Raw genomic sequence first — 18,499 nt, 5'->3', positions numbered from 1 at the left:
TCATAATATTGCATGCGAAACAAAAGCTAAATCATATATCCATAGCCAAGAGGGGGGGAAATGGCACTAAGAAAGTAGGTCAAGTAGAGAAGAAAAAAAGGAAGAAGGACTATAGAGATATCCCCCTCACGTGTCTTCAAATCCCTTCACTGTCCCTTCTGCTTGTCCCTTCTGAGCTCCCCTGACCTGACCGTTCTTCCTGGACGATTTGAGCCCAGGAATGCAGGTCCTTTCCAAGTTGAGGCGACCCACAGTGAGCATCCTATGCACATCTGGGGTTGATTAATTGTGCCTGGTCAGGACTACAGTGGGACAAGCTAAGGCCCAGATGTGTCCATGCATATCCAATACTCCAATTAATCAGTCTCTATAAAGTGCTGCTTTGACTCTTACTGTGAGTGATGATATTCATATGGGTAAAGCCTTCTGGGATGTATCTATAAGTCAAAATCTTCTCGATTTATGGATTTGGTCATTTCGCATGTTGGGAAGAAACAAATGCGACCTAAAGTGTCTATAAGCAAAAATAACCTTGGGACTTTTGACTAGTAGTGGATCACAAAAGTAGCGAGTCACGTACATAAAGTCGAAGGGTTGGCTTTTCTGGACATTTAAGTCCTTAGGGTTAGGTTTAGGGTGGAGGACTACATGGATGTAATAAGTTGCACAGAAGTGAAGGATAATAATGAAGAAGGTACTGAGAAATGTATAACAACACTTTGATCTGCAATTAAACTGGAGCCTGGGAGTCTGAAAGCTCCGGCCAACATCAGTTGGAAGCCATCGTCTTGTTCGAACCAGCCAACTTTAGCACAGCGCAGTTTGTACTGAACACAGGCAGAAGAATATACACAGCGTAACACAGTAGGTCCACACTAAAGACTGGACTCGTTTGAGAACTTTAATGGAGGAGATTGCAATCTCCAACAGAAACAGATCTGGCAAAAGCGAAACCTCAATGTCACATTGGCAAACTTGGCAGCAATGCACAGACCTTGCTTCCCAGAAGCAAGCAGACTCCAGAGAAGGGGGGATGTGTCTGTGATGCAGACAACATTCGGAAGTAATTTTGCCTTGATTACAGTTCGAGTGGCTTGACAGATCAAAACCATTCACCTACACCCTATGCCACAAAATACTCACTCACCTCTACTTTCCGTTTAGTCACCAGTGTTTCCCTGCCAGCAGTGTCTGCCAACTATTGCGCAGGGTAGATTATCGTGAATCATGAGTCAATTTGGGAAAGAATTATGCCTCAGGAGGTAGCTGATGTGTGGCATTCACACTTGTCCAAAGATTGGGCGGCAGCGTAATTTGGCAGGAGGAATTTTCACACTCCAACGACTTGGCCTGCTTTTATCATCCTCAGTGCTAATGGACCAAAAGGGAGTAGACTGTCATGAAAGACCTTCTAAGAAATGACAAATCAGCCAAAGGGAAGTTAATCTAGTCTGGAACGTTAAGCCTCGGGGACCAGCTGCAGGTGGAAACCTCGAGCGCAGCCAAAAACGTGCTCAAGAGTCAATGACTGGGAAGAGTCACTCGCTTTGTTGTGACCTATTTTGGTTTAATCAGAGTACACACCAAGATAAGAAATGTGTTTTCACTTGGGGAGAAGCAGAAGTTCATTCACGTAGGTCTGAAGAAAATAAGGGGGGTAGAAAGGAAACGTTAGACGTGCAAGCGTTCCTGTGAAAGGCTTTGAAGTTTCTCGGACGGACCAACAAACTCTTTCACTGCTCGGTGATTTACAATATGGCTAAATAATACAGGCAATCTCTTCACATCTTATCTCTGTCACACACATCCAACAAGCCAAGGTTTCAATAGTTTTATGACTCCCAAATGAGTCAGTCCACAGTGAGTCCACTGAGCCTCGGTCCTTAGTACTTTCATTCATACTCTTGTGGTTACAGGAGGATCAGTCACGCTTTATTGCTCGGAAAAAACCCTTTTCTCTAGAATCCACTGCACCAAACAAAAAACCAATAGCAGCTGTGCCAAAACAGTGGTAATTGATGCAACTTAAACAGACTAGTGACCACAGCCTTGAGCAAAGTTACCCTTCGATGGTGAAATGAATACTATGCATATCTTTATTCGGTGTGGGCCACCGAAAGTGATAACACAGAGCACACGTGGCTAAACGGAAAACGAATTAGATGGTGTTAGGGGCTAACACCATTCTCAGCGTCAACTCGCTCAACTCCCCAATAAACCGCGCCCGACTCACAGCTGAGCTAGCACTGTGTTCGCAGAACTCTTCTGCAGACGCCTGACTTTCCAAAAACGCCATCCAACTATTGTGCTGCACGGGTTTCAGGATCCAATTTCTTTGTTACTACCTCTTTCTTGGAAGACTGTTCTGGCTTCTTTGTAAGAACCAAATAGAGAGACTGACATCAGGCCTTTTGCGAAAAACTGCATCATCTTTTGGAAATTCATCAACTGTGTGAAATGCAGTCCCTTCATGATAAACAGAAGGGACTGAGACAGGCTGAATAAAGAGTTTTTCTCTGCTCTTTAATGAAAATGAAATGACTCATTTTTTGGTGTGATGTTTTTACAACCTACAAGCAAGGACCCTGAGGGTGAATCTGGTGGTCTCGGAGACGAGGGTCTGGACTGAATGAATCTTGTCAGGTGGCCCAGGAAGGAGCTGCCGGGGGCAGCTGGTGTCCCATGGACGGTGCTCTCCGTGTGAAGAGATTGTTTGTACTAGTTTAGGCCTGGCTGTGTATACACAGCTGGGGTCTCCATTTCTTAGAGAACCCCCCACCACCGCCACCCTTTCTTGTCAGGATAGTCTATGGCTCCACACAGAAAAATTCCCTTGTCATTTCCACCCTACTTTATCTACTGCCAGATGTCTCCCAAACTTTTCCACCTCCCTGTGTTGGGTTTTCAAAGGGAACTGGCCTAAGATTGCACAAGGGGGCTTCATGAAGGGGTGGGGTTACAGAAAGAACCAGACACAGAAGGGTGGGGTACCGAAAAGGGCTTAGGTATTCGGTCTAGTGTGCCTGGGGCGCTCCTCTCTCACAATTCACACGGCCTGATGGGAACAGCCTTTACGGTCCTTTCAGTCTGTCATTTTCTCATAACTCCAGCCAAGGATTTCACCTCTGATAGAACTTCTCGAGCACCCAAAGGGAGGCCTTTTTTTACGCCCCAGATTACCTCATTGTTCCAGCTCTGAGAGATGTGGCCACAATGTAAACTGTAGCATTAATTTCACACTAGCTACAGTGAAGGGGGAAGCACACCTACTCAAAACTACTGTAAATTACCCTTCTGAGCGTTTCTGGGTCACATTCACACACTGTTACCACATTCTTGAAGCAGACCTGAGACGGTAAACAAACCGCACATCCTCACAGACGTCAACACAATTAAGAGTTGAGAAAATATGAACTTTGGAAGGATAGCGGCGACTTACCTCTCTCACACTGCGGTCCAGTAAAACCATAGACACAGGCACATCTGTTTGGTCCAATACAACGGCCGCCGTTTTGACATCCGCTCTCACACACAGCTACAGAAAACAAAATTGGGACTTATATGAATAATATGTATTTATATTAATAGTACAGTGATCCGCAGGTTGGAAGTTTAAGTCCTCTTGCATTTAGAGAAAGTTAAAGTTGGGTTTAAATGCATTCTAAGATTGTTCTTGTCTGTAAGCCCAATTCTTGTGAAATCATCTATTATTGTGTGTGTCTGGCATGTGGTTATGTCTGGACATTCTGAAAAGGAGGTTCACTTACGCTGTCCACAGTGAGTTCCAGTGTAGCCCTTCTGACACGAGCAGGCGTCTTCATTACAGACCCCTCCATTCATGCATCTGACGCTGCAGGACTGGACTGTACAGAGACAAGAGAGGTGATTATAAACCAGCTGGAGTGCTCAATATAACAATGCACCCTCCGTGCAGTTAAGTTCAGGAATAAGGAATAACCTACAGAAAATCTTTCATTTCCATGGATCAGTTCAAACTGCTTTATAATAAACTTGGCATTGTACACTATGAATATTGTTGCCTCTGTGACACTGATAGAAAGGTTGGGGTAGGATTTGCAAATAATTACAAAGAAACGGCAAGTAACACATTGAATTAAACATGAACATTTGAAGTAGAAAAACTGAAATAGTAATTTTGAGTAATATAAGGTCACTACATGGGTTAAGATTAGATTTAGGGGTAAGTTCAGGACTAGTACCTAGTAGTTACTACCCAGTTATTGTAATTACGACAATAAGTATATGGTATGTACATGCGAAACAGGACTGTAAAATAAAGTGCTATTTTTTCAAATGTATTCCTCTATTGTAAGTATAAAAGCATGTGATAATGCATTAATGTAATGGAATTGATTCAAAACGCCTTCACGTCATCACTAAAAAAATTTCATGTGGTATTTTACTTGTCTTAAAATGTCTTTATTTCATTAAAAACGGTGTGAGAAACACTATATTTGACCAGATTATAGTTCTTGCATTACATTTTTACACTGGCTGTTTAATTGAAATGATAGATAAAAAAAATGCCACTTCATAAATATTGAAAAACTCCCCCAAAAAACACATGTAATTTTCTTAGCTATATCACACAAAGTAGGTTTTCAGAGAACAAATCTTGGATATCGCTATAATTTATAGCACTACATTCATAACTGTATGTTTGCCCTTATAACACTGATCTATATTTCAGTTTACTGTAACTCCCTTTCACTATCAATTTGATTTAGTCATACTTGCAGAATGTATCCGAGACCGACTATACTTCTTATTTATTGTCTTTCCAATATCAGCAGCTGCCAAATCGAATTCCTGGTAAGAGCAATTTTACTCGGCCAACAAAAACCTATTTTCATCCTGAACGAGTAGATTAATTTCCCAGCAATTTTCACGAAAATTGGAATTCTCTCGGCACAGACAGAATCACTTAGCGAAGAATAGCGTTTGTATATTGCGATTTAAAATTGCACTCAGAAAAAAAAGCAGATGACATGAGCACAAGCAATCACGGGATGAGTTTTAAAAAGAGATTGATGTTCCCCATCGGTTGCATCAAAACGTTGCTCTTGCCAAGCTCTTTGGTTCTGTCCAAACAAAGGCATCGTGCCATTACGTTTCAGCCCAACATAATTCAAGCTACTACTTATCCCAGACAAAGATATGTAAATAACAGTTTATCATTTATTCCTTTCATCTTTGCCTGCCATGACCTACTCCTTTAAAATGAATGTAAAAAAGAATAAAACAAAACAAGAGGGTAAAAGTTGAACGTTTTTGTTCGCCTATTTTCATTTGATTTCACATGAAAAATCCTGCTGGATGCAGATCAAACATGTTTTTTCGCTGATGGCATGCTTTCAACTGCAAGGCCTGTAAATGTTTGAGCGCTGGCCGTGTTTTCCTGAAGCACAGGAAATGACTTCATCGGCTAGACCTGCTGACGGCCCCCTACAGGTGGAGGGGCGACGCTCTCGCTCGCTGACCCATGCTAAGTGAGCTGCACGTGCTGAAGCGCTCACGCTAGCGCACACACAAAAGGGGCTCCCCGAGGCTCCCACCCCACAATGCACCTCTGTATGCAGCAGCCACATCTGTCAGCTTTTTACAAGCTACGCTGACGGCAGGAAACATGAGCGAGGCCGAGGAACAGAGGTCCTTTATGGCCGTTTCTTTCTCGTGGTGGCCTGTCAACGTCAAGTTCACGTCGTGGAGCTTAAGCTTGAATCTTATAGTTTCTTGAACTATAGTGTTGTATCTTTAATACAACGTTTAAGTTGAAGTATTAAAATAACTAACTAAAATAAAAAAATCATACTATAATAGTATGTTTATTACTTATACTTAAATAACCTTGCTAACAGCGGATACAATTGAGAGAGACGGTAATCAGACTGTAATGATGAAAAGAAAGAGGTTAGCAGTGTTTTGGACGCTAATGGCTACAGCTAACATCAGTGTGGCGGCTTGTTATTTATGGAGTAATTGCAAATTCATAACTGACTCATAAATGTGGCCGCTCCCAACCACTGCAGACGGTACGCGGTCGGGTAGGCGTAATGACAGCATTACCGATCGCGCAAATCCCATAAGGCTGCCAAAACAGAGTATGAGCGTATGTTTAGCATTTGCTTTCAAACAGACAAGGAACTGGCAGCTGAATTAGATGGTCAATTTCTCATTGGCGAATAAATCGACTCTGGTTTTACAGCTTACGAGACCGAACCCTATGGTTTGGTGCATTTGGGTTTATTTGTCTATGACCACATATTCCAGGCATTCGTTGAGAAACGGCTGGACGCCGCTGGCAGAGAGCAAGTGCAGTAAGAGAAACCTGCGCTAATGCTAAACACCTCATCCATGAATTACCAACAGTCATTACTTTTCCCAGCGCCATCTAAACACAATCAATCACGTTTTTCACCGGCGGACGTGGTGTCAAATTCAACATATCTCAACAGAAAACGCTCTTAGCTTGACATCAGCTAATGATTCAATGGACGAAACACTATACGCTGTCAGAAGAATTACACAGTATTTCCAGCCATCTGTATCTCAATTTCAACTCTTAACCTAATAAATCGTTGAAAATGTCAACGAAAAGTTCAAATATACCTTCCCCTTACCATAACCGCCAGTTTCACTAACTAACTCAAACAGGCCCCGCCCCTTTATTCTGCATATGAATGATTTAAATGAGGAATATTGTGACGTGTTTGTTCCCGGAAGAAAACTCAAGACTACAAATGAGGCGTTTCAGGGAGTTCAGAAACACTGACACTGATATAGAGAAGAATGCCCGCTGGATGGACTTTGCAGATCTTTTCATGATCAAACAGAAACATTACACACTAAAGAAAGTTAAAAATATGAAAAAAGTCAAAGCTTTGTCCTAGTGATTAGAGTGTATGTTCCAAACGCTGTTAAAAGTCATTTTCATATCCTGTTACTAAACTATGGCTATAAATGAAAGCACCAAAAATTCAAAAAAGAAGCAATTAACTAGTCATAGTGGCCCTCATTTATCAATCTTGCGTAGAAACGGTTGACGTATATGTTGGCGTAAGATTATGCTTACACTCCTCTCACCGCCTGATTTATGAAGCTGTGCGCACCTCTGAAATCCAGGCGTACGCAAAACCTGCCCGTGATAAATGCCGCGGCTGAAAACGATCGTCATTAGAATAACACGGCCCTATATATTCAAGTCTCTGCCTCCCCCACGCCCTCATTTTACGCCATGGACACACGAAAGACGGCAAAGAAGCAAAACTTCTCTGACGTGGAGATCGAGACCATCACCAGGGAAGTGGGAAAAAAAACTAAATTGTTTTATTTGGGAGTTTAAAGAGTGGGATTAAAGGGGCCCACAAAAAGGTGTACGGTGGAAATCCAGTTTAAATAGCTGTTTGGATGAGAAATTTCCTATCACAATTCATTGTTTTGAAATAATTAGCATTTAATTTCGTATCACGTCACATGTATTGGGGTGTACAATAGTGATGATGATGTGATGTGGAGTACCATTCATTCACATTAATATAATTGCATGACAATTTGTAAGATTCTTCTTCTTATTATTATGATTTGTATTATTAATGACGCTTATTGTTATTTAGAAGAGGAATGTCGTTATTATTATTATTTATTTTATTATTATTTAAAAGAAGAAGAATGTCATTTTTATTATTTTGTCAATCTGAATTATGTTCAGTCCCAGTCCGTGCGCAGCTGTCGGGCCTAACCCTGAAACGTCAGGTAAAGCGCACAGGCTCGCAACTGGAGGAATACATATGCCTACAAATCAAATGCTTTGGTAAAGTCACACAAATTAAACATTGAAGTCCATGTTGCACAAAAATAAACACTTAAGTTTATAATTACTTCCCTATTCGCACGTGATTAGTATTATCTGGGGACCTCTGGTGATTTGTAATAATTGCAGAGAATGTCTGTGATCTTAATCCCGTGCGAATCGGCCATGTCTGTAATATGTAAAGTAAAAATTCCCCGGCAAATTATATATTTCGCCAAACACCGAGGTCCTGTGATAACAGTCCCGTGCGAATCGGCATCTCTGTGATTTGGCCGGGATTAGGCGGATCGTATATAATTTTTGCAAGGTTTTTGTGTCCTGTGCGCATTTCTATCTTTATCTTTCACGAAGAATGGAGCTAGGCTGCATAAAATGCGAACCGTTATGAATTCCCGTGCTGCCGCGCGGATTACTTTCATTTTAGAATGAGCACCAATTTGGGAGTAAATTGCTTGAATGGCGTGTTTAATATTATTATTAAAGAAAAACAAAAAAACAGAACAGTACAATGACAACTCGCTTAAATGGGCGCTTTTACATTTAGCTTTGAAACTGAATCTTCCGTCGTATATTGTTATTATTGCTCAGTTACGTTTTTAATTGCGTCTGTTCTCTAACTAAATGAAATTATTTGTATTTCTATAAAACAATCAAAATGATATCGATACGACTGTTTAATTTCAGCTATATCTATAACGAAAAAACATTTTCAAGTCTTTACATCATATCCGGGAGATAAGTCAGTAAATTCGAGTAAAATCACAGTTTATCCCGTGCGAATGCGCCACGCAAAATTTAGATGTGGGGGAGTAATTTCTAAATCACACGAGGTCCCCAGATAATAGCCTACTTATCCCGTGCGAATAGGGCTTTAGTTGTTGTTGTTTTTTTACAGTGGGTCATAATAGCATATCTTTGTCAGTGCGTTTTGTGGTGTTAGTTGTGGTGTTAGTAATTGTTTTTCTGCGCATTTGCGTACACCACCTCCTGAGCTGGTGTAGGATTTGAGCGTGCCGTACGCCAACATCCATATTGATAAATCTCAAAGTCACCGTGGTTTTGAGTGTACGCCAGGTGTACGCTGGAAATTTGGTGTACGCACTTTTGATAAATGAGGGCCAATGTGTTTTTCTAATGGTCCACAAAGAACAAAAGGAGACCGAAATGACCAAACTCACGTGCGCCCGCCCCACAGCTAGGGGCAAGATGACCACTGGAGCAGGTACACATGTTGGGCCTCGAACAAAAACCATCCCCACACGAGTTCCTACAGATCGCTGGAGAGACAAAAACATTCATGAGAAGTGTTCAGCAAAGGCATTTTGATCTGAACAGAGAGATAATAATTAATCATGTGCAGCTTTAGGACTAAGATGGTTGGCAGGTCTTTTGGTCACTTATTTTGCTGGTCAGGATGGGTGACGTTATGTGCAGTTTTATATGCATGGAATAAAATAATCATGTCGTTTTCCAAGATTGGTGGCATTTGCATGGATGCAAAAACACCAGAAGCATTCATTACTTTTTGAAAGTTACTTGTTGCACACAAAGTCATAAAAGTAGGCAGTATATACTGTATGCTAAACAGAGCCTGGGTCTTATCTTCCTGAGCGAAGTCTTTATCTCTTGGGGGTTGTGTTGTGGTTTGAGGCTCTGGGGTCAAACCCCAAATCCCCTGCTATCATTGTAGGCACTTAACCGCAGTTAGCCTAAGGCTAAAAGCTCTGTGGTGAGTGTACTGTATAGTTACTTTGATAATTGTTTAATGGCATCTTTGGCATGCAGCTTTAAAAACAAATACAACAGATACTTACGAACTATACACTGGTTTCCTCCGGGAAGTGTTTTCCATCCTGGACAGCAATACGAGTGAAAGCGGGAACCACATACATTGGGCCTGAAACAACAAAAACAAGTCCATTAAATTTACAGAAAGCAAATATTAATCATGAGCGTTTCAACACAATGAAATATCTACAGTCTCAAAGACCTTCTGACCCTTTGCAATAAATCCGGCTCAATACATACAATGACCCCAAAGGACTTACCCGGGAAAACATAAAGAGAGTTTGTTTTGAGTAGGACCATAACTAAACTTCCTGAGACAGAAATATTTACTGAAGCTACTCTTACGTTCCCAAATGCGCTCATCCATGAGCTGTTTTTTTGGCAATTTTCTCACCGAGAGTTAGTCCAGAGAAAAGCGTCTGTCTTAGTCATGATATATGTGATTAATGACAGGACCAACCCCAAAGTCCTGTGCTTCTTAGGAACAAACCCTGCACCATGTTATGGGCCTCACTGTTCAGTGTATATGACTTGATCCATAACGACCAGCTGGTAATTGACAGCTTGGAGGCAGCTTTAGCCGTTTCTTTCCAACAAGTCCTTAGGATCTCTGTCAAACCTGGACACTCACTGTGAAAACAGTTTTATTTCTATCAGCACCAAGTTAAGCCTGCCGTAAATGGACCTTTAAAAAAACCACAAGGTACATCTGTCTTTCTACACACACGCATACATTCCTTTCCTCTACAAGTCAAGATGTTTACTGATGTCAGTCACCTGGGGACGAGCAGCTGCAGTTTGAATCTTTTGATGGATTTCAAACCGCATTGCCAGACGACACAACCACTAACAGCAAAAACCAAGAGAGATGTGGAAGAGTAGAGGCCGATGGAGGGCTAGATGTTGAAACGTGAAAACGGAAAATGCTGGGGAAAGGGCAAGAATCAGTGGGAGGTAAAGAAAACAAGTGGAAGTGAAAAGTTTGGGGGGGTTGGGAGTTGGGCGGTTGAAAACAAAAGCAGCAGCGGAAATTAGACCAGAAGATGATGAATTATCAGCAATGTGGAAACAAAGAGTCTTATTTCTCAACTGGAGCCTGAAGAATTAAGTCTGAAACTCCAAGAAGGCTATCCCTGGACGCAAAAAAACAATCTCTTCGTTCTTAAATCCAACGCTTTTCCGTGTGTTCACACGTCTTTATGCTCGAATACTGCTTTGGGTGGTTGTGAAGCATCTGCAGTGAGTACTAGAAAGCTGAGTAAACTGCATTTCAAACATGCAATCCTTGTGCAAACTATTAAATGTATTAGTTGTAGTACTGTGTGTTTACCACCACTAAATGAAGAACATTTACAGAACCCATCATCTCGAACACAAACCGCCACCTCAAAGAGAGATATAAATTGGGAACGGGTTCTTTGCTACCAGGCAAATACCTGGAAAGACCATGTGACTTCTTCAGCTAGATGGATCAATTCAATTCACTTCACTAGGTCAAATCCTTTTTCATTTACAGGGCAGCCTACCAGCCGCCCTCGAGCAAGAGATTTGCAAGCAGATCTCCGGATAAAGCAGGCCAACTTTACGACTTTTGAGCCCTAAAAAACACTCATGAACTGAATTCCAGTAAGGCAAAAGGTCAGGACAAGCCTGAGATAGGAAATCGGGATGCTTTGACAGCCAGTTTTCTGTGAGGTCATAAAAACTGAACAGGAGCTCTCTCTAATTCTTGTGGGATATCTTGGAGAGGATGCAGAAAGATAGCACAATTCTATCCCACCCCTAAAGAGGTTAAAGGTCACTTCAGAGACATTTGCTCCCAGCCCCCACGATTGCTGCAAACTCCAGTCCAGGACCAATGAGCTAATGGCACGGTTGTTTTAACATTATAACGATCCCAGTGCGTAAAGCCTCTGGATCTCCAAGACCTTTTCCTTGTCCAACTTGGCCTGTTTCAAGCCCCTGACCCTAATGAACTCAAATCACACTGCCGTCTAGACTATACACTTTTAATGCAACGAGGAAAGGTCGCTCCATATGATTTCATGCATAAAAACCATGCGAGAGAATGCTATCTTTCTTGCCTAAGCTGGTCCACAAGACACTTTGGAGCTCTGGAGCGACTGATGGTATCGTGAATAAACAACAGAAAGCAATTAGCTAAGTTTGGTACACTACAATGAGTGCATTTTATAAGACGATAAGAATTTCTAGGCATGCTACTATGCACACATAAGGATACACTTATCAGATCTGCGTCTTCCTTTCCACTGGTTAGATGACAAACCCCACTGAAAAAAGTAAAACGTGCTGCTTTTCTTTTTTCAGTTGGGTCATTCTCGCATGAGGTATTGAAACGAATTTGAGGCCATTTTTCTGTATTGTATTTCTACAAAGAACAATTCCATAACAAAATGTTATTGGCTTTAACCAAGCTCTTTGGTGTCCAAGAAGGATTGTTTTCCTTTGACTGGCATGTACTTTCAGCTGTTAAAAGAATATAAATCCAAGACAAAGAACTCAGTCTCTCTGGGGGTGCAAACATCAAGCGTTCTGGAAGAACTCAAGCCCATCTTTGGAGTCCAGTGGAGCTGACATTGCCTCAGAGACATGTTGAGAAAATTAAGAGAAACCCTGGCCAAGCCAGCAAGACTTTGAAAAACATCGACCATGAGCACGGTGCTGGCTTTGTACTCATCAAAAATTGTCAGAGTTGGCATCGATAGACGAGAACCGCATAATCATATTCTCACCCCAAGCCCATTGCTTTTATAGCAGTCTCCCAGACTTTACCTTCATTTAAGAGGCCCCCAAACGCAATGTGATCAGACTCCTCCAATCTGAGAGCCAAATTATGCCTAGCGAGGAGTGCCAGTAAGCTCCAAATCACCTACTGCAGCTCTCTTAAACTGCCTGACCCTGGATAACTTGGCTTTATTGGTCGGCGTCTCTGCAGAAGATCAAATGTGCATTTTCATGTGCAAAATCATTATAATCAGGGGTTTTTAAAGGGATAGTTCATCCAAAAATGAAAATTCAGTCTTAAATTACTCACTCTCGCGTCGTTCCAAACCCGTAAGACTTTCGTTCATCTTCGGGACACAAATGAAGTGCTTTCTGTCCCTCAGTTAACAGCTATGCTACTACCACTTTGACGCTTCAAAAAGTTCATAAATAGGTCGCAAAACTAATCCATATGAATTGAGCGGTTTAGTCCAAATTTTCTGACGAGACTCGATCGCTTTATATGTTGAACAGATTGAATTTAGGCTTTTATTCACATATACACAATATCAACTCGTTTCAGCTTCCGCAAGAACTCATGAGGTTCATTCTTGTGTTACGCATCACGTTTGAGCTTCTCAAGAACCAATGAGGTTCATTCTCGTGTTACTCATCACGTTTGAGCTTCTCAAGAACCAATGAGGTTCATTCTTGTGTTACGCATCACGTTTCAGCTTCTCAAGAACCAATGAGGTTCATTCTCGTGTTACTCATCACGTTTGAGCTTCTCAAGAACCAATGAGGTTCATTCTTGTGTTACGCAGCACGTTTGAGCTTCGGCAAGAACCAATGAGGTTCATTCTCGTGTTACGCAGCACGTTTGAGCTTCAGCGAGAACCAATGAGGTTCATTCTTGTGTTACGCATCACGTTTGAGCTTCTCAAGAACCAATGCGGTTCATTCTCGTGTTACGCATCACGTTTGAGCTTCTCAAGAACCAATGCGGTTCATTCTAGTGTTACGCATCACGTTTGAGCTTCTCAAGAACCAATGCGGTTCATTCTAGTGTTACGCATCACGTTTGAGCTTCGGCAAGAACCAATGAGATTAATTCTTGTGTTACGCATCACATTTGAGCTTCTCAAGAACCAATGAGGTTCATTCTCATGTTACGCATCACGTTTGAGCTTCAGCGAGAACCAATGAGGTTCATTCTCGTGTTACGCAGCACGTTTGAGCTTCAGCGAGAACCAATGAGTTTCATTCTCGTGTTACACAGAACGTTTGAGCTTCAGCGAGAACCAATGAGGTTCATTCTCGTGTTACACAGCACGTTTGAGCTTCAGCAAGAACCAATGAGGTTCATTCTCGTGTTACGCAGCACGTTTGAGCTTCTGCGAGAACCAATGTGGTTAATTCTTGTGTTACGCATCACGTTTGAGCTTCAGCAAGAACCAATGAGGTTCATTCTCGTGTTACGCATCACGTTTGAGCTTCAGCGAGAACCAGTGAGGTTCATTCTTGTGTTACGCAGCACGTTTGAGCTTCAGCAAGAACCAATGAGGTTCATTCTCGTATTACACATCACGTTTGAGCTTCAGCAAAAACCAATGAGGTTCATTCTTGTGTTACGCATCACGTTTGAGCTTCAGCAAAAACCAATGAGGTTCATTCTCGTGTTACGCAGCACGTTTGAGCTTCAGCAAGAACCAATGAGGTTCATTCTCGTGTTACACATCACGTTTGAGCTTCAGCAAAAACCAATGAGGTTCATTCTTGTGTTACGCATCACGTTTGAGCTTCAGCAATGAGTTTTGTTCATGCATGTCAACCAGGTTTAGTTTTAGCTTTTGTTTATGTTCGCGGATCAATGTTTAAATGTGAATAAAGGCCTAAATTAAATCTGTTCAGCATATAAAGCCATCATGTCTCTTCAGAAAATGTTGACTAAACTGCTCAATTCATATGGATTACTTTTACTATCTCTTTATGAACTTTTTAAAGCATCATAGTGGTAGTTGCGTAGCTGTCAAAGGAGGCTCTCAGATTTGATCAAAAAGATCTTCATTTGTGTTCCAAAGATGAACAAAATACTTACGGGTTTGGAACGACATGAGGGTAATTAATGACAGAATTTTCATTTTGGGGTAAACTAACCCTTTAAGGGACATTCTTACACTGTGCTGGTATGTAAATAGGATTACAAATAGTGCTTAGAAGTGATTAGACCTTTCTTTAAGACTCAACAGTCTCAAGTTCAACGTCTTGCCTTAATCAAAGGGAATTGTTGGATGGGAACAATCTGGAAACCGTGCAAGTCCCTACATCCCTTTGGGCTAGTTTGTGTTTAGCATGGGCTCTCAAAAGGGCACCATGGCACATTTCTCAATTGACTCACAGCCACATGGTTCTGCTTCACTGACCGGATCAGATTCTCCCTCTTAATTTACCTGGAAAACTGGCCAAAATTCAGTTCAGTTCAGTTGACTCACTTTTGGGTGCGATACAGGTCAACTACCATTGGTCCCACTTCTGGCACTGGTGTACACATACAGAACATCGCTATTGTTTCTGGAACTCAGTATTTACTGAACCGCAAACCACTGTGCTAATCATGAAGTTTCTGTTTGACCTTGCTAGATTTCTTTCAGACCTGTACTGAAAACCCCTTTCCTGATTAAATAAGGATCCATAAATTGGAGACATGTCTCTGTTGTAAAATTCTCTTTCTCACCTCCTTGAAAACAAATGTCCCTTGTTGGAGCCCCCCCCCCCCCCCCCCACCCGAGTAATCAGAATACCTCATTTCCTGTTGCAGTTTGTAGGGGAGTTATAAGCAAGTACAGATGAGCGGATGATTGGAATAACCGTTGCAAACATAAGAGGGCCGCACGACACAAAACAACCATTGTTTTCCCAAAAATTAGAAAAATACACAGCTTAGGCTTTGTGGAGGCAAATGCAGATGCAGGGTTTGAGAGGCACTGGAGGGCTTGGAAAAATATCTATCACGCAATCACTCCTCTTTCAATATATTTGAGTGTGTTTATTTACCTCAACGTTCAGCCAAAATTTGAGACCTAAAAACCCCCTATGCATTCTTCTAGGAGACATGTAGATGTAAAATTTGCGATAGCCAAACAATAATGTCTTTCAGCAGCTTAAGTTATCAGTAGGAAATGACACTCCTGCTGTCATGACCAACATACTGAGGCATTTCAGTACTTAAAATTCCTCCACTGCCGATTCACAACACTTCTGCAGCTGGCTCCATCACATATGTTGCCTTTTTAGAGACCAATCGAACTTTGAACCCAGTTTGGCTCTAACCCAAACAGCACAGCAGGTTGCAACAGAAATCTACTGCAGCATTTATTGCACTGTCTGAAGAAACTAATGCTAGCTTTGAAATCAAGCTTTTAGGATGGGATACACCAACTCTTAAATGAATATTCTGTACTTCTGGTAATAAAAGTTGAGTTAAACTCTCCGCCTCATATGGTCAAACCATTAACGTGTCCACTTCAAAAATGAAACTGACAGAGAACAGGAGCAGGACGTGACTGAAAAAGCTCTTACCCCCTGAGGGACTCCTGGCCTCTCCGACGGACCCTCTGTTGCACCTCCCCCTCAGGTTTTCCAGTGAATCGGCTGGCCTGGATGTCTCCATCTCCTTGCGCCCGCACCGAATAGACCGCGGCCAACCAGACCGCAGCCCATCCGAGCACCACCTTGGCCAGCTTCCACACTCCCATTGATTGGCCCCTGCTGTGCGACTCCTTAAGCACCTTCAAACGTGCCTCAACCACAATAAAACTCTTCCTTTCCAATGAGCTCTTCAGACGCAAACTTATGTGATCCAAGAGCACTCCAGGCTGAAGGCTGTACAAAGAGAAGACAACCTTTGCATTCTTATTTTCATTCTCGTTCCCTTTACTGCTTAGCCTATTTGGCATATATACAGTGAACATATGAACAAATGTGCCCCCTCATAAATTTAGCCATTAAATCGCCCACGGTCGATGATGGAGTTTCTTTATAAAGTGTAGTATTATTCCAGGCAAACCGTACAGCTCTTTAAGCGCCAGCCCGCATCCTTTTACAGGCCCACTTAGACTATCTTAGTGTGCGTTCGCTGTAGAAATAACCAACTCCTGGCCAAGACTGGACTCCTGGTTTTGTCCTCAACCGGCTCATTAAAACTAAGATTTTAGGGTAAATAATGGGCCTCAAAAGATTTAGAACCATGGCAGAAATGGGGATGGCCAAAAAAACACAGCGAGATTTTACAGTTTTCTTTTCAGCCTGATATATTTGTGTTGCAAATATAAAACCTCTGCAAAGTGGGCACGCTGCTTAACAAGGACATTCTTTAACAAAGGTAAACTGGATGTCTCCTAGATTTTTTAATGGTATTCCATATTAAAACATATATCTCTATTGCACTGTAAATTGCTTTTGCAAACATCAAAGCCTTAAAATGTTGATTTAATGAGAAGTTAGTTAAATTACAGTACGCCATCTAAGATGGTAGTCTAGTAAGTCGGAGAAGGAAAGTTTGAAGAGTTTGTTGGATATAATTGCAAAAAAAAACATCAATGAGGAACAACCTTTTACAGTATGTATATTCTGATAAACGTTGAATGCATTATAAGTAGCTTTTGATAAAAGCAAACAATTAATATTGTTTTACGTTAAAAACTGCATCTACTTTATAATAATTATGTTAAAGTCGGTTAAATCCCAGTTTATCTGATGATGACAGGGCTGGTAAATCTGAGAGGGAAAGTCTGAGGAGTTTTCAGGTGGGCGGTGCTAATCGCGGCGCGAACAAAGAAAAAAAAACATCAATGACAACAATCATCTATCAGAGGTATTATGAATTAGCCTACACGTCGTCCGCTTTTCCGCTCTTAAGCCGTGACACAATTCAACATATTGTACTTTAATTAGGACGTTAAAAAAATGACAGCACGTGAGAGTTTCCTTTGTGAAGAGAAGAAAAAAAGAAGCGCTAGAAAAAAAGTTTGCTGAGTTTGCTGAGGCAAACGCGTTCACGATGTAGCCTACACACATCACGACAGACTTCGCGATTACATTAACAGGTTTCCAATAACCCGCTGATAATTGTAGTTGTAATTTAATCTATTTTTCACGAACGTCAGACAGTTGCAGATGTAATGCGTTTAAACAATCTAAAGTAGGCTATTTCTAACAATCCCGTTTTTCATATTTAAAAACTTCATAACTTTTCCCACTTTTAAACTTATTTTTTCTTCCGTCGTGTACCAGCATAACACTTTTATTTGAGTTTTAAAGGAGTTAGCCGGTCAACAGGCTGTAGGGAAATAAACGCCGGGTTAACGTCACCAATATCTTTTTTTGCTTCAAATTAAGTGTTGCAAAGTAGCACATTTCTTAATCCCCGTTCAATTATATATTTCCTGCATTTCAAATTACAATCGCGGTGCATATAATGAGCGCTTCGTTGAAACGGATGCACAAATAATCAGGATATTGAAGCCGAAATACCTCAGATGTCTTGGAATGCCTGGAGGAGTCCGTTATTGTCACGGGATATGTTCCCTTGAATGGAAAACTGCACTGTAGCCCTTGTGAGAAAGAGGAAAGTAAGTGAATTACCCTGATAGGTCGAGGGGAGGTGCTTTGGTTGAAGAGCCTCAGAGGAGGGGGTTTGAACCCACTGACTGTCCCCTTGCACTAACCAACCATTATTCACATGACTGAAAGAGTGAATGAAAAAGAAAAGCTAAGTATATGATTTAGAACATTTCTCCTACAGTACAAACAATGGAATTATCCTTTGAATGATTGTATTGAACTGAGTTGCTATTTAAATAAGTCTGTGTGTGTGTGTGTGTGTGTGTGTGTGTGTGTGTGTGTGTGTGTGTGTGTGTGTGTGTGTGTGTGTGTGTGTGTGTGTGTGTGTGTGTGTGTGTGTGTGTGTGTGTGTGTGTGTGTGTGTGTGTTTGAGACCCTGGACCACAAAACCAGTCATAAGTGTATTTTTTAGTACATAAGCGTTAATTTTTTTTTTCTTTTTCGTTGAAGTATGGTTTGTTAGGACAGGACAATATTTGGCCCAGATACAATTTTTGAAAATCTGGAATATGAGGGTGCAAAAAAAATCAAAAT

General features: G+C 41.4%; 1 protein-coding gene across 1 annotated transcript in view; it reads right to left on the bottom strand.

Moving 5' to 3' along the window:
• Window positions 1-17,940, bottom strand: part of LOC307120811 (fibrillin-2-like) — a gene marked incomplete at its 3' end in the record, with an annotated part of 79,845 nt that extends 61,905 nt beyond the window's left edge. Inside the window, exons 1-6 of the mRNA XM_079807986.1 lie at window positions 17,876-17,940; window positions 15,923-16,225; window positions 9,646-9,728; window positions 9,010-9,108; window positions 3,768-3,863; window positions 3,440-3,535 (exon numbers count right to left, since the gene is read on the bottom strand). Of these exons, the coding sequence (XP_079664112.1) occupies window positions 3,440-3,535; window positions 3,768-3,863; window positions 9,010-9,108; window positions 9,646-9,728; window positions 15,923-16,098 (550 nt within the window). The 5' untranslated portion in view covers window positions 16,099-16,225; window positions 17,876-17,940. The remainder of the gene's footprint in view (window positions 1-3,439; window positions 3,536-3,767; window positions 3,864-9,009; window positions 9,109-9,645; window positions 9,729-15,922; window positions 16,226-17,875) is intronic.
• Window positions 17,941-18,499: the final 559 nt, after the last annotated feature.

The sequence above is a fragment of the Gobio gobio genome (assembly GCF_949357685.1).
Source record: "Gobio gobio genome assembly, chromosome: 24".
NCBI classification, from domain to species: Eukaryota; Metazoa; Chordata; class Actinopteri; order Cypriniformes; family Gobionidae; genus Gobio; species Gobio gobio.
This window is presented reverse-complemented; position numbering and strand designations above follow the sequence as displayed.